This window comes from Harpegnathos saltator, unplaced genomic scaffold (assembly GCF_003227715.2).
Source record: "Harpegnathos saltator strain DR-91 unplaced genomic scaffold, Hsal_v8.6 scaffold205, whole genome shotgun sequence".
Classification (NCBI taxonomy): Eukaryota; Metazoa; Arthropoda; class Insecta; order Hymenoptera; family Formicidae; genus Harpegnathos; species Harpegnathos saltator.
The window spans coordinates 46,096-60,657 of NW_020229990.1; the positions used below are offsets into that span (position 1 = coordinate 46,096).

The window sequence follows — 14,562 nt, forward strand, 5'->3', positions numbered from 1 at the left end:
CCGCAAAAGAGCGGGAGAATATTTCAATCCCAAATTCTGCTCCGAGCTATGTAAATTTGATCAGAAAGAGTAATAAACTACTAGTACGTGTGAGAAAATTTGGACAAGCAGTTGCCATAATTTTTTTATTCCGACGGCAATGAAATTCGCCGGCGTAATAATAATTTCATAATTTTTTCACGTGTTCTCCATGCCGATATAAAAAGTTTGTGTTGAGGATCCGCAGTTTTTCGCGGATACATCATGTAAGGGGAAATCGATTCGAAATTTGCTGTATAATTAACGGGAAAGTTGGCGCGCCGCCTTTGGAGAGTGTCCTGTATCGCGAATAAATTCGGTTTATATCGTGCGCTCGCTTTGTATATCCGAGCGTGGCGCAATTTGCACTGTTTGACTCTGTTGAATCTGTTATTATCCCGGTGCACTTGAAGCGTATAGTCATGCTGCCGAATGCGTTCGCGAAGCACGCGATTTCAAAGGAATCTCAGATAACTCGATTTTACCGGCATGCCGGCACGCCTGTGTGTGCGAATAACGCGATGCAATGCATATTCTAAAATATCAACGGTAAGTGAATGTAAGTTCATCAGAGCATGGCACAGCGGTTTGCGTGTTACATTTTCAAGCTAGCAAAACCCATTCTATCCGCTAATGTATGCCTATTGAATGCCCCTCATAGAGATGAACATTAATTGCCATTTACGGTGATGAAATTAGGCAGCGGATACTCCAGGCGCGGTTTACTCCCAGACACACACACACACACACACATAGAAACACACAGAGAGAGAGAGAGAGAGAGAGAGAGAGAGAGAGAGAGAGAGAGAGAGAGAACGAGAGGGGGAAGGGAAGGACGGAGAGAGGGAGTGACTTATCGCATTCTACTCCATCATCATTACTTAAAGATTAGCCGTTGCACAAATGAAGAAGAAAGCGATTCATTACTCTTAATTACATCGCGCGAGTTCCCTTCTCTTTGATGAACACCGCGCGCGCGCGCGCGAGCCAGCCCTCCATTGTTGACATCCCTTTTGACCAAAGCGAACCCGCGCGCGGACTCCGCGTCGAATTCCGCAGACTCAATTTTCGTACTCGGGAATTGCGTCTCGCCGAATTATTCCGTGGCTTGCTCTCTACGCGGGGGGTAAGGGGGGAGGGGAAGGGGGAGGAAAGACAGATCGTTGCGAGACCCGATGATGCGCTTACATTGTTTCTGCCCGTCCTCCCGGAGAACGATGTTGCGGCCGTCCTCCCGCTTCCAAGTGACGATCGGTTTCGGCGACCCCGTGGCGACGCACCGCAGCTTTATATTGCCGCCCTCGTGGGTCACCATGCCGTCTGAGGACTCGTCGTCCATTATGTCGGGTGGTATCACCACCTCCATGTACCCCATCTGAAGCAACAAGACAGAAAGAGGAGAAACGTACAGAGTCGTCGTGAGCAACGCGAGAAACTTTGCGTTTCGGAGTCTGATCGCATGCGTGCGCGCGCGAGCTCGACTGCTTTCCTTCTCTCCCTCCCCCCTCCCGTCCTTTTTTTCAGGAAGCAGAAGTGGATCCAACGATGATCGGCGAAGGAGCACGACGTTGCAGCTCGAATTTTCAAAACGGGACTTTCTAAACGAGGGAGACGGCCGCGGATCTTCCGGAGTCTCTCGCGCGTCTCATATCGAGGCCGCTACGTTTCTTCGAGGTTGAAACCGCTTGAAACAGTTCTTCAAGAGAGCTGCAGGTCGCATATTCAGAGAGGAAGGACTCCTTTTCTCGCAGCGCGCGCTCCGCGAGTTGTCTGCGCGCGCCGTTTTGTTACTTGAATTATTCTCCGCGTGCGAGACGACGAGAACGGATTAATTAAATTTCGCCGCTTCGCCACGAACACGAGGATCAAAGAGTTGCAAAGAATCGAAATTCTTTTTTCTGCCGGGTAAACAGTCCGCGGGGGGAGAGGGAGGGAGGGATGGAGGGAAGGAGGGAACGTACTAAGGCGGTCTGGCGAGGACAAGGCTCGCGCCGCTCGCCGTAGAAAAAGCACATTGTTTTACGGTCCCGAGCACGTATACGATGAGAGTATCCTCGCAGGGGATGTAATGTGTAGTGGTGTAGAATTTACTGGACGTGGAACGGCGTGCACGTGTCCTATTCGATTCAATGAGACCAGCATGCAAGGCAAGATATGGTTTACGGCGAAACAAAATAAACGCCAGCCTGAATTCCGGCTCTCCGGATGCGCGCGCGCCGTTTTGCCGCTTGATGTATGTGTGTGCATGTGCGCGTACGTGTTCCCCTTCTATTTTTCCTTCTTTTTTTGATTTAGTTTATTCAATAGACTATTAAATGTAGAGATAACCGCGCTTTGTGTTCATTACCGCCCGTTTTTCAGGGTGAACTCGCCTGTCGCATCCGTCGCGATAATGTTTCGGCGAACACGCGCGCGGTTGTCGAAATTTTGCAGTTAATATTGTTAACGATAATAACAACAATAACAGTGTTTTTGTTTGAAACATAAATTAGTTCACGCTCCGCGCGGTATGTATGTAATACATAACGATGCGGAATAAAATTCCCAAATTACCAAATGATGAAAATCGAGTTTCCCTCAACAACTCTTAATCAGAACAAAAATTTATTATTTGTAAACGTGTTTTTTTTTCGTAAACGATGTATTTATAAGTATGGAACAATGTAAAATTGAACGTATACTCTCGCCAAGCACAAGCACAATTGCTCTTTGTACGAGATTAAAGAATTACACGAATTTACAATACGCCGAATGTTCGGCGAAAATGTGAGAGAATAAAATTCAAGTAACTGAGAAATTATCAATTAATTATGTTAATTGCGCGCACGGCGTGCTTCGAAGAATCAAACTTCCGGAAGCGTGGACGAAGAGAGAAAAACGAGACGAATCTCCGATAACCGCTGCACGGAAAACGGAAGGGGATTTGAAGTCGTGAAATGGAAGCTGAGATTCTCACCGGAGCAAATTACTTCGCGTTTTCGCTAAATTTCAACGCAATTGAAGTAACGCGCACAAATAAACCGACAGCGCAACGATAGGTGCGCCGATGGGTCAGACGACACTCATTATCTCGCGAGTGTACGAGGCCCCCGTGTTCAGCACTAACCCCGTCATCCCCGTGGTCGGCGTCGCCAGCCAGCGCAGTCGTCAGGCTGAAAACGCCCGTCGTGCCGGTGCGAGACGTCAGTCAGCATAAACCGTGCTTAAGTGTCTCAGCGCGAGCTGCCGTATAAAAAGGGCGCCGTTTTACGGCCCTGGGCGCGTAGTGGCGACAAGGGCGGTTCACCGGGCTGCTCTGTGCCGGGCTTAACGTGTGAGGGTGGAATTTACTGGTCGTGGTGCGGTGCACATGTTCCGTGGAATTCAATGCGACCGGCAGAGCGGGAAACCTTCCGATGCAATATACGGCCCTGCCGCGTGATAAAGGGCTGAGAGTGCTTGTCGTGGTACAAGGAGCGAGCGAGACGAACGATAGCTCTGGGTGCGATAATGTATTGTGTGTGTGTGTGTGTGTGTGTGTGTGTATGTGGAGAGGGAGGGGAGGTAAGACGGAAAGAAGAGGGTCGAGGAGATAAAAGACAAACGGAAGGAGACCTACGTCGGTACAGGTCAAGACCTTTTAAAAACGTTGATATGGTTAATCGCTTGAGATATTTAACCTCTTGACTGGGGTAGCTGAATTTCGCCAAAGTGTTTGAGTTGGCAAAAGGTGGATTTTCGGAAGATGAAAATATGGTGTCTGGGGGCTCTAGAGGTCGCTGTTTATACGAGTATAAAGCGAAATCTATTCAAATGATGGACCCAACATGGCGGTTGGAAATCAAAATTTTGTTTCATTAGAGTAAAATTGGACATCTGTTGCGAAGAAAAGTTAAATAGCGAATATGGACAGATTTTTTATTTCAAATTTACGAAATAATAAAATACCAAAATAATGGATAAATAATTTGTGATGATACAAAACTTGTGAAATGTTAAAAATTTGTGAAATTGTATAAAACTGTATAAAATTGTATAAATAACATTTTACTTGGGTCGTCAATATTGTGGCTTGAGGACTCGCCATTTCGAATTTTCATTTTCCAAATTCATCGTTAAAAAGAGCGACCTCAGAAATCCCGAGATGCAACATTTCAAAGCTTTTGCAAAATCTTTATTTTATTTATTTTTTTTTTATTTATCAAAATTTTATTTTATTTATCAAAATTTTTATTTATTTTGAATCCTGAAATTCACCGTTAAACGAAGCTGCTCTCTTGCAATGACCAATTATGAAAATATTCAATTACTAAAAATATCGAAACGCGATACTGCGCTTCCGCCAGTCAAAGGGTTAATATATAAATAAATTTAGATATTACACATAAACGTTTGTTCCAAAATTTAACATAATAATCAATGTAACTAAAACCGCGAGCCCTTTGGAAATTTAATTAGTAATGAGAGTACTTGCTATATTTCAAAAATACTCAAAATATCATTAGTTGTCACTAATAATTACTAGCTTTTTAAATTTTTTACACGTGACTACTCGCAAAAGCAGTCTCTTAACCGGAGCGTTGACCGTGCAGGGAAATCGCGTTCTCACATCGTATCCTCCCTCCGCCAGGCCGCGAACGCGAACTGGCCAGACGCGCCTCGCGTTCCGCAGAAAATGCGCATACCGAGCAGATAGAATCGCGATATAAGTACAAACGATAAATAATTTCGCGTCGGTCGAGCGGCGCGGCGGCGGCGGCGGCGTACAACACTCGGCCCGGGATTTAAGACGCGACAGGATATTTCTCGGCCGCGCGAGAGGAAGCCGAGATCCTCGTCGCTGGGAAACAGTCGCTCGAAACCGTACGACGTGCGCACCTGCCGCACCGTCGGTAATAATTTTCCCCGTGCTTTCTCGAACGCGCGCGCGCGCGCGCGCGCGCGGCTCGCCTTGCCGAAAATCTGCATAATTAAAGTCGCGCGAAGCCGTCACGTCGCGCCGCGTCACGTCGCGTCGCGTTGACTGCGCGTCGTTACGCGACTTCTCCGACGAACATAAACCAGAACAGCCTATAAACATTAAACAATAATTCATTTCTGTAACTGTAACAAGCGGTAATTCTTTGCGCTGCGCAATTCGCTGCCACCTTTCCGATTTGCTCAAACCGAGATTGTAGTCGTAGCCTTTAATCGTAGATTATCCTATATTTATTTGTCTGGTATTTAATTTAACTGCAGCTCGAGAAGGAGACGAGTCAATGACGAGCAATGATCCGCTTGATTGATCGATAATGCGGGCCAACGATCGGTCCATCGCTGGAAAGGGCGCGATTTCAACTTTCGAGTGCAACTTACCCGATGTCGCTACGCTTTTCCTACACGGAGATATCGACGAGCAGCGAATCGTTCCTCAAAGGAGGAGAGGCGTCACGTGATGCGCTACAATGTGCCTCGCGCACGTGCCATCCGGCAGTTGCGGTATCGCGCGACTTCCGGCGTAACTTCGAACGTCCACATCTCGGCGAAAAATCGACGTACGAACGTGAGACAAACGGCATTCTCTTCGGCACTTCGCGCCTCGCGGCTTCGGGCTCGTCGCGCGTGCTCTTGTCGTGACACGTGTCGACGCGCATAATTGACGCGCGACGTATCGTTACATAGAGAAGCCGGCGGCATACAGGCGGACAGAAAAAGACAGAAAGTATCGAAAGAGCTTTTGTAGCTTAAAATAGAAAATGGAAAACTTTGCAGGCATTTTTTTCACTGAATCCCATGTAAAAAAAAAGCTTCGGTGTGGTCCGTCATATTTTCGAAGTGGTACGCGCGCGATTTTGAGATCCGGGCCGATATTGCGCAGCCAACGCGTTAAGCGCTGCACGATAAATTCACCGTCGGTTGATGTATGGTCGCGAATTTTCAGCTGCCAAGAATTGACTGCCGGCCGATGTCGGGCCCAAGTTATCATCGGACTATAATCCAATGCTGGGTCAATATTGACTTCCAGTATCGGGTCGATACAGAAAGTCCGGCACGTAGCAACGGCTCCGACGTTTTTTGTTGCCCCACGAAAGATCCGTATTTGTACTTGTGTCGAGGCAACACGACGACTTTTCGGAGCGTCGACACTTTTGTAACTTGCGGCGAAGCTGGTCTCATCGAACTCAGGGAGGTTCTTCCGGAACTGAAAGTCGGTGTATTAGAACTCGAGCGTGAAACGATATCACTTAAGAGCTTTGCGTAAGAATAAGCCGCGAGATTCTGATTTTAACGGCGCTTCTCTTTCCGCTTCTCCTCAAACAGAATAAAATAGTCCCCACTTTTGTAGGTCGGCTTTGAGCTGCAGCTGCAGTGGTAGGTCGATATTACAACCGATATTACACCGCGAAATAATGGCGCCGGTAAAGAAAGCGCGCGTTAAAAAGTTATGGCCGAGCTTGTGTGTGGAATTTTAAAAATTCCGCACCGTCCGCCGGCACGGATCCGACGAAATTGTGCGAAACCTCGATCTTTTTAATCGAATTACGTCGCGCACCGCGGCCTGTCGATGGAAATCGATAGAGCCGCGCGCGCGTAACGGCCGCCGTGCGTGATTCCAGCGGAAACGCCGGCGAAAAATAAAGCGTCGGCTGGAAGGTAAATGGAAATTAATTTAACAGAGATACGTTGTTATTGCGGACGCGAGTCGCAGTTGTTTCAGCATTGCGCTAGATAATACTGTTCGAAGCCGCGTTGGTGCCGCTATTAAAAATAAAAGAAAAAACAGAGAGAGGAGCAAGAGAAAAGAGAGGGAGGGGGGGAGAGAGAGAGAGAGAGAGAGAGAGAGAGAGAGAGAGAAATGGGGAACGACGAAAAACGAAAAAAAAAAGAAACAAAAAACGAAAAAACAGTGGGCAGAGCGACCTCCCGTGTCATCGGGCGTGGAACGTATCGTTGTCGGCAAGTGTCCGCTAATTTGTCCGATGTCGCTCAGCTGCGCTGCGACGCGCGTCATTTCAGCGCGCGTCTCTCAGCGGCGCCGAGCGCCGGTCCCGTTCGCACCTGGGCGATTGCATTTGCGGATGCTCACCTGACTACGCATCGGGTCAGTGTTGACTTGGCACATGTACGTGCCAGAATCGTTCTTCTGAACGTTCGCCACGTGCAGTTTCCATGTGTTGTGTCCGTTGTGCGTGACTGACAGCCGGGAATTGTGCGCCACCATGTGCGTGTGTATCGCCAGAATCGCACGGGAATCCGACTTAATCCAGGCTACCTGGAAACACCGGCAAAGCGGACGGTACTTCTCAAGACACGAGAGAAGGGGGAGGGGGAGGGGGGGAAGAGGAAAGACCCGACGGGATTAACCGTAGCCCGATGGTTCAAGTGCGCTCAGCCCGGCGGAGATCGAAGGTCAACGAGCGAAGCGCGTCGCTCGGTGTATCGATTACGCGCCGGCTCGTCGATTGCGTGGATACGAATTATCGTCGGAGCCGGAAAATTGTAGCGAGTCGACAAATTTATGGAAATTCGGCAATTACGGTGCAGCGGAGCGTCGCGGACTCGGCGAAATCTCCTTCTCCGCGAGCCCGAGCAGATTGAGAAAAGATCGAGGGCAGACATTTTGTTAAAATGCGAACGAGCTGCAGGGATTATTAACGCCTTGACTCGCGTCTGGATATTCTTGGCAGTTTAATATCTCTCTCTCTCTCTCTCTCTCTCTCTCTCGAAGTTTAATATTTACATTCAACTTCTGTTCTTTTCATGACAGACATTCGGTTTGGTTTGGATTGGAGAGAAAGAATCATCAGATTCAATCGCCAGTTGAAAAAGTGTTCGCTTCATCTTCGAAAACGCCCGGACGCGAAATTTTAACGACACCGTCCGGCCGACGCGAATCCATTTTTTGTCAGCTCGAGCGCTTTCGCTCGGCGAAATTTAGCTCACCAGTCAAGGAGTTAAAACTGATCGCGATGGAGCGGCCGAGCCGCGCGGCGAGGAGAGACGGAATTACTACAATTTTCAGCACAATGGATACGCGCATCTATCTTGAAGGTAAATCTGATGAGATCCGGAATTAGCCCGGTGTAACCGACCGACGTTCGCATCAATATTCGCGGATGGTAGTCGCGGACGAACTCGTAGCCCGACTCGGAAAGAAATTTCGATGTCGGCCGAGTGGAAGGTACATGCTTCTATTACGTCGCGTTAACGCGGCTACGACTCTCTCGTCTCGCTGCGATAAAACGCGCCCGCCGCGTCCTCCGATGCAAGTTTTATTACGTAGTTTCCTCGCTGGCGCATCCGCGACATTCGAGCGCGTCGAATTCAACGTCCGTCCGCAAAGCCGTTGGTCAAGACCGCCGCCGGGCAACTTGAAGAGCAAACATCTCTTCGACTCTTTTTCGACGCGACAGCGATCTCTCGTCCGTCTGAAGGCGGTACGAGGCGGGCGAGGGGGCAATTTGTGACAAAAGAGGGTTGTACCTTGTAAGACTGCAGGTGATTAACGACGCAGGTGAAGAAGACGTCGCGGCCTTGTATCACCGTGTGATTTTCCAAAGGAGCTAAGAACTCGGGCAACACGTCCGGGGTGATTTGGCCTGAAACATCGCAGCAAAGTGACGCCGTTCGATTACTCCGTGTCGTCTCTCCTCCTCTCTCGATCGCGCGCGCGCGAGTCCGAGAAACAAATAAGCTCGACAAAAAAGAATCTCCTCCGACTCGCGCGACTCGCCGCGCGTAAAGACTATAAGCCGGGCAGGATAGATGCCGTGCAAATGAAAGAAACAAGAAGAAGAGCGAAAAGGCCGCGAGGCGGCAACGCGAGGATGATGACAAAAGTAATAAAATATTCGGGGACGGCGCGGCGGGGGGAGAAAAGTTTATTGCGTTTGCAATCAATTCGCGAGATTCGCAACCTTCGTACCCCCCCCCTCCCGTCGCCCCGCCAATCCCTTCTCCCCCGATAGCAGCGGGGCCGCTATCGAACACAATAATCGACAAACAAAACGCGTTCTGCGTTACGCTGCCGTTCCGCCCTTTTCAATTCCGCCGGATATTACGCGAGGCGATCGCATCGCGCGCGGCGCGCGCTTCGAAAAATGCGATGCGCGCGAGTGTTTCGGAAAAAGAACTAGAGGAAGAGCGAACGCGCCCCCGACGGCGGCGACGGCGGCGGCGGCGGCGGCGGCGTCTCTGACGAGTGTCTCGCGGAATGCATCGCCGCGATTCGCCGTCGAAGTGCATGCATGAGCGAGCAGCGCGCCGTCGATTAGATATTCAAGGCGGAGGTCGAGGGACGGGCGGAGGGGTGACATCCCCTGTTTCTCTCCCCGGCGTCCCCGCGCCGGAAGAGGAGAGCGGCGCGAAGGCGGCGCGGGCGGGCCGCCCATATTCTCGTATCGAATTCTTGTATGCGTTCATGCAAGAAGGGCGATAAATGGAAAAATTCTTGAATCTCGCAGTCGTAATCCGGACGCCTGGCTCCGTTTTCATGGCTTGGGTTTTACGGCTCTACCCCTCGCCCCGCGCCCCCTTTCTCCCTTCCACTCTGGGCGACGGTTTCTTCTCTCTGTCTCTCAACGAGAAAGAAGGAGGCAGAGAGCGTTGTCCGGCCGTTTATTAACTACTTAAATTTAATTTTCCGATGGAGAAAATGGCCGGGTCGTCAACTGATCGCTGGGAAGCCCCAGTGGCTGCCGAATGCTGGGCAATATCTTAAAATAAATTGTTACGTTGCCCGCTAATATCTCGCCGGTTATTCGCCCGAGTTGACGCGCCATCCCGAGTAGAAAAATTAAATTAAGGGCTCTGGTAAGGGTCTGATTATTTTTCCCTAACATTAATCGCCCTAGTAGGGATAGAAAGACAAGGGCTCTACAAGATATGTAACAAATGGTTTAACGGGTCCTTATAAGGCAATATTATGAGGGTCCTTATAAGGTACTAACAGGGCCTTATAAGGCAATATTAATAGGATGTTATAAAGAAATATTTTTATTATTGCTTGAGTAAAAATATTCGTTCTTTTCATTCCAAGAAATTTAGACTGGAATTTCTTTATTTCTTGATAACGTTGTTAGTATACAACAACAATTTTTTATTTCAAAAATATAGCATACTTTGCAGTAAAATATAGCATTCTGTACACATAAAAATCCTGCTACTGTTTTTATTAAAGTCTGCTGCATTTCAAAACGAAGGCAATACTCGGTAAAGCAATACTTGGAATACTTGGCAATACCTGGAAAAATCCTTGGAAGAGACTAATGAATTTGACAACTAATAAAACTAATAAAATTTGTTTTTAATTGCGGTATAATTAAAAAATCTTCAAAAGAATCAGATAGAACGTACTTACTAAAACAATACCAAACTATGACAATATTTTATTACACGCTTTCAAATCTTATTAATTTTCTATAACAAAACTTGATTTTGTATATATATATATAAAGCATCCTTAAAAGATTCTTCTAAGACTTACATCAGTTTTCCATGTTAAAGAGTTATTTCGTAAAATCTAAAGTATCCTTAATAAACCCTTTTAAGACCCTTCTCAGCTTTCCCTACCAAAGCCTTATTTCGTAAAATCTAAGGTATCTTAAAAGATCCATCTCGGGGCTTGATGTGGTAATAATGAGGCATCCCTTTTTAGAGCATTCTACTTTCAGCCTTATCGGGGTCTTATGCTTCATGAGGATGGCCCTAACAATTTTTTGCTCGGGATTCTAATGCGCGATTACTGCTCGCGGCTCATTTTACGATCCTTTACGATCCCTTACGTTTCCTTCGACTGCGACCTTTGGAATTTCAATTTTGCAGTCTGTAATACACAGAAAACTTGCCAAAGGAAAGCGGAGTCCGAAATAGTCAAAGTGCTACGGTCACGCGCGCATCTCTCTCTCTCTCTCCCTCTCTCTCTCTCTCTCTCTCTCTATCTCTGCCCTTTTCTCTCATACCCTTCTTAAATAATGGAGGAATTCTAATCCTGCGTTTAATTTTTCATAAAGCGCTACGAGCGAGGGAGGGTCATAGCGCGAGGGCACGCGTGCGTGCGTGCATGCGTGCGTGCGTGAGAAGAAAGAGAGACAAGAAGAAAGAAAGAAAGAGAAAAGAGAGAAGAAGCGGCCAGACGGGACGGCGCGACACGAGCACGGTACGCCATGCTTTTATTGTGTTGGAATTTCATTCCGAGTGTAATTGCAATCAGTGAGGTGTAATTCTAGCAATTTGTCGCAGGGATATCTAATTAATTAGGCCCTTTCGCCGAGCGACAGAGCTTGCTACGGACGCGCGCGTGACCTGCCGTCTCCTCGTTAATTACGGGGCGCACTCGCGCGCAGGATGGAATTTTTCATCGAAATTATCACGCAGCATCCGCCCAGGAAATTAAGATCGCTGTGATGTTCGCGGCTGTACTACTCCGGAACCAACTCCGCTCACTCCACTTCGTTTCGCATCGCTCCGTTTGTGTCCAGCGTGAGGGCGAGCGAGAGGAGCGCCGGTTTTTCTGTCTCGAATGGGCAGGAAAACTTAGACAACAAAAGATAGGTAGGTAGGTAGTACTGTATGCGCTGGAGCCAACGTTTATGGAGAACTGGAGATGTCACGTGCCGCCGATCGTGTTTCAGTAACTCGCAATGGCATCTCCGTATATTTATACAGCGAACGTAACTTGAAAGGGCCGCATCATTTCCGAGCGATGCTCTGCTTGTCTATTTCCTGTACTCGTCGGCTTCATCTTTGATTGAATCCAATTGCAACGTGGCAATCGAAGGCAGGGTATCGAGGGATCGAAAGGGTGCAAGCTGGTTTTGCACCCTCTATAATTACATTCGCATAGTACATACCAGCACAATGCCAAAATTTGGCATTTTATGCCATTAGCGAGACGTTTGGTTGAGTGAACGAATTTTCTGGTGAAATTCCGATTCAAAAGACCAGAATTCCGCCCGAATCGAGGAGAAATCTTGATGACTCAGGTTGAATTCTGACAACCTCAACCGGAATTTCTGTATTGTTCATATCTCACCAGAAAATGGTCTCATTTGACTAAACATTTTTCTCCGCGGGCAGGCTTTTAGGATTTCTCGATTTATTTTTTTTTATTTTATTTGTCAACTAATTGTTTCACACGATTCTGGCTTGAGACAGCATGTATCGCTACTTAACGACTGAAATATTTTCCCGCCGTTTTGTGTTTTCGTAAGGTTGCTGTTGAACTTTCTAAAATTGTCATTCATTATGATTGGTACACATAACTTTAAAAATAACGGTTGATGCAACGAGCGACGAAAACTTTACACTCGACGCTGCATTCGATATAAATTATAGCAAGGAAAAATGCTGCTAGAGCATGTGAATCCATTTGCTCTGTTCTTGAAGAAAATATTGCGTCGCTTTAAAGGCCATGATTTTGATGCGAGCGATCATTCGCGGTCTAGAAGGTCACGAAAGCTTGAGGCCGACAATTTGCAAGCGTTGTTGAATGAAAATCCGGCCCAAACTCAAGTAGAACTTGCAGAGCAGCTCGGAATTGACCAAACAATAGTTTCAAGACGACTGTATGAAGTGGGAAAAATTCAGAAGCTCGGAAAATGGGTGCCGCTTGAATTTTCGCAAGACAGCATTACCCGCCGGTTGAGTACGTGCGTTTCATCGCTTTTCAGATAGCGCAGAAAAAGTTTCTTGTCGAAAAGTATTACTGGCGATGAAAAATGAATTATGTATGATGATCCTAAACGCAGACATTCCTGGGTCTTCCGACTCCGGACAGCCTTCTACATCAGCGACAAAACTAAATATTCACACAGCAGAAAGTCCTTTTGTGTATTTGGTGGTATGCGAGGTTATGTGCACCAGTAAATCAGCTATGTAAACCAGTTATCTGTTATGTAAACCAGTTATCTGTTATGTAAATCAGTAATGAATGGCGTTTTAGGAACTTCAGTACCAACCAAGTTAGAAGGGCGAGGTATTTCAATTTAAAATAAAATAATTGCATTAAAAAGACTAAAATTTTTGCATATCTCTAATATGCACCTCTAATATAAGTTACTTAACCCTTTAACGTCTACTGGTAACTATAGTTACCAAAAACACATTTAAGAATCCACAACTTAGTGAAAAAAGGAGATATTTTCGTTTTCTTTGCATCACTGTAAAAGTGAATTCTTCTTCTAAAAAATGGTATAGAGATTGTATGTAGATTCGGTTTAGTCTGTTTTTAGCCCAGTTTTAATGATAACATGTTCTGTCAAATTCCAAGTAGGCATAGTTAGCATTGTTACTGGCATCTAGAAGTGCACTATAAATGAATAGATTGGTATCTGTTATAATTTTATACATTTGGAAGCTTTCTCAGATGCCAAATGTGAAATTAAAAGAATACAGAAATTCAAAATGGCGAATCCAATATGATGGACATAAAAATCAAGAAATCAACCTATTCTCGTGAAACCTGGTGACATACAGTTTTTATGCGGCGGAAAATGAAGGGACGATTGGCTATCTAAATGGTGATCTATAAGATATTCTTCTGAAATAGTAAGCTTGACGCTCTGAATGATAACGGATTGAATTGTATCGAATCAATTATTATAGATTAGAAACATGAATAGAGGAAAAGCAGTTTCTGCTTGGAAAGGTAATTTTTCGTAGATATAAAATTCTGATATTTTTTTTGGTTATCACTACTTATAGTCTCAGTTTAAAAAAGCTCAAATTTTATTCTTAAAACACTTATAAAAAAGTCGGGCGTTAAAGGGCTAAGTTCACACGGCATGTCAAAGCATGCAATATCCAGAACCGAGTCCTTCACGACCGCGATATCTCTTAGGCACTTACTCAGGCTTACTATTTCCTGCTCTACTTCAGGTTCTATCGAGTCGAGTTTCGGAACGCAGTCTTAGGCGCGAGGTGTCCTCTCGAGAAGCCATGGCGGTCTCCACGCAAGCCCACGGCTCATCGAATCGATCGGTCCGCGACATCGACAAGTCCTCCTTCACGCGGCGACACGGAAACTTCAGAGTCGTCGAGCGTCCTCGCGACGTAATAAGCGCGCCCGCCGCGCGGAGCCGAGCGTGCCGGCGGGAAAAGGCGCGGAGGAGCCGGAGGTGACCTTTCGCGGGGCGGCATTAAAGCCGATTATAAAAGTCAGCGAGAGACGCTACGGGCGTCGGCTCGGCCTGTAATTTAAGGGACGGAGGGATACTCACGAGAACCGTCGGGCTCCGGCGATAGACTCGGGATGAGCAGTATCCGCTGATACCCACTTTATCCCGGGGAAACGACGGTAAGCCACCCACACAATGGCGGCGCGCGGAGCCGTCCGCCGATTCAAAGAGTTTGGATCCCGCCGCTCTTTCGCCCGCACGCCCGGCAAATCCTATATCGTCGAAATCGCGAATCTAAAATGCGCTCCCTCCGGCCGACACACTCGCACGCGCGGAGCTCCCGTTCTCGCGAGATATCGAGAGAGTGAGTGAGAGAGAGAGAGAGAGAGAGAGAGAGAGAGAGAGAGAGAGAGAGAGAGAGAGAGAGAGAGAGAGAGAGAGAATGTTCCCGGCTGCCGAAATGGTCGTC

General features: G+C 47.1%; 1 protein-coding gene across 1 annotated transcript in view; it reads right to left on the reverse strand.

Annotated features, from left to right (window-relative positions):
• Positions 1–14,562, reverse strand: part of DIP-lambda (Dpr-interacting protein lambda) — a 107,189-nt gene that overhangs the window by 21,292 nt on the left and 71,335 nt on the right. The window contains exons 4-6 of the mRNA XM_011138477.3: positions 8,461–8,576; positions 7,064–7,249; positions 1,207–1,393 (exon numbers count right to left, since the gene is read on the reverse strand). Coding sequence (XP_011136779.1) covers positions 1,207–1,393; positions 7,064–7,249; positions 8,461–8,576 — 489 coding nt within the window. The remainder of the gene's footprint in view (positions 1–1,206; positions 1,394–7,063; positions 7,250–8,460; positions 8,577–14,562) is intronic.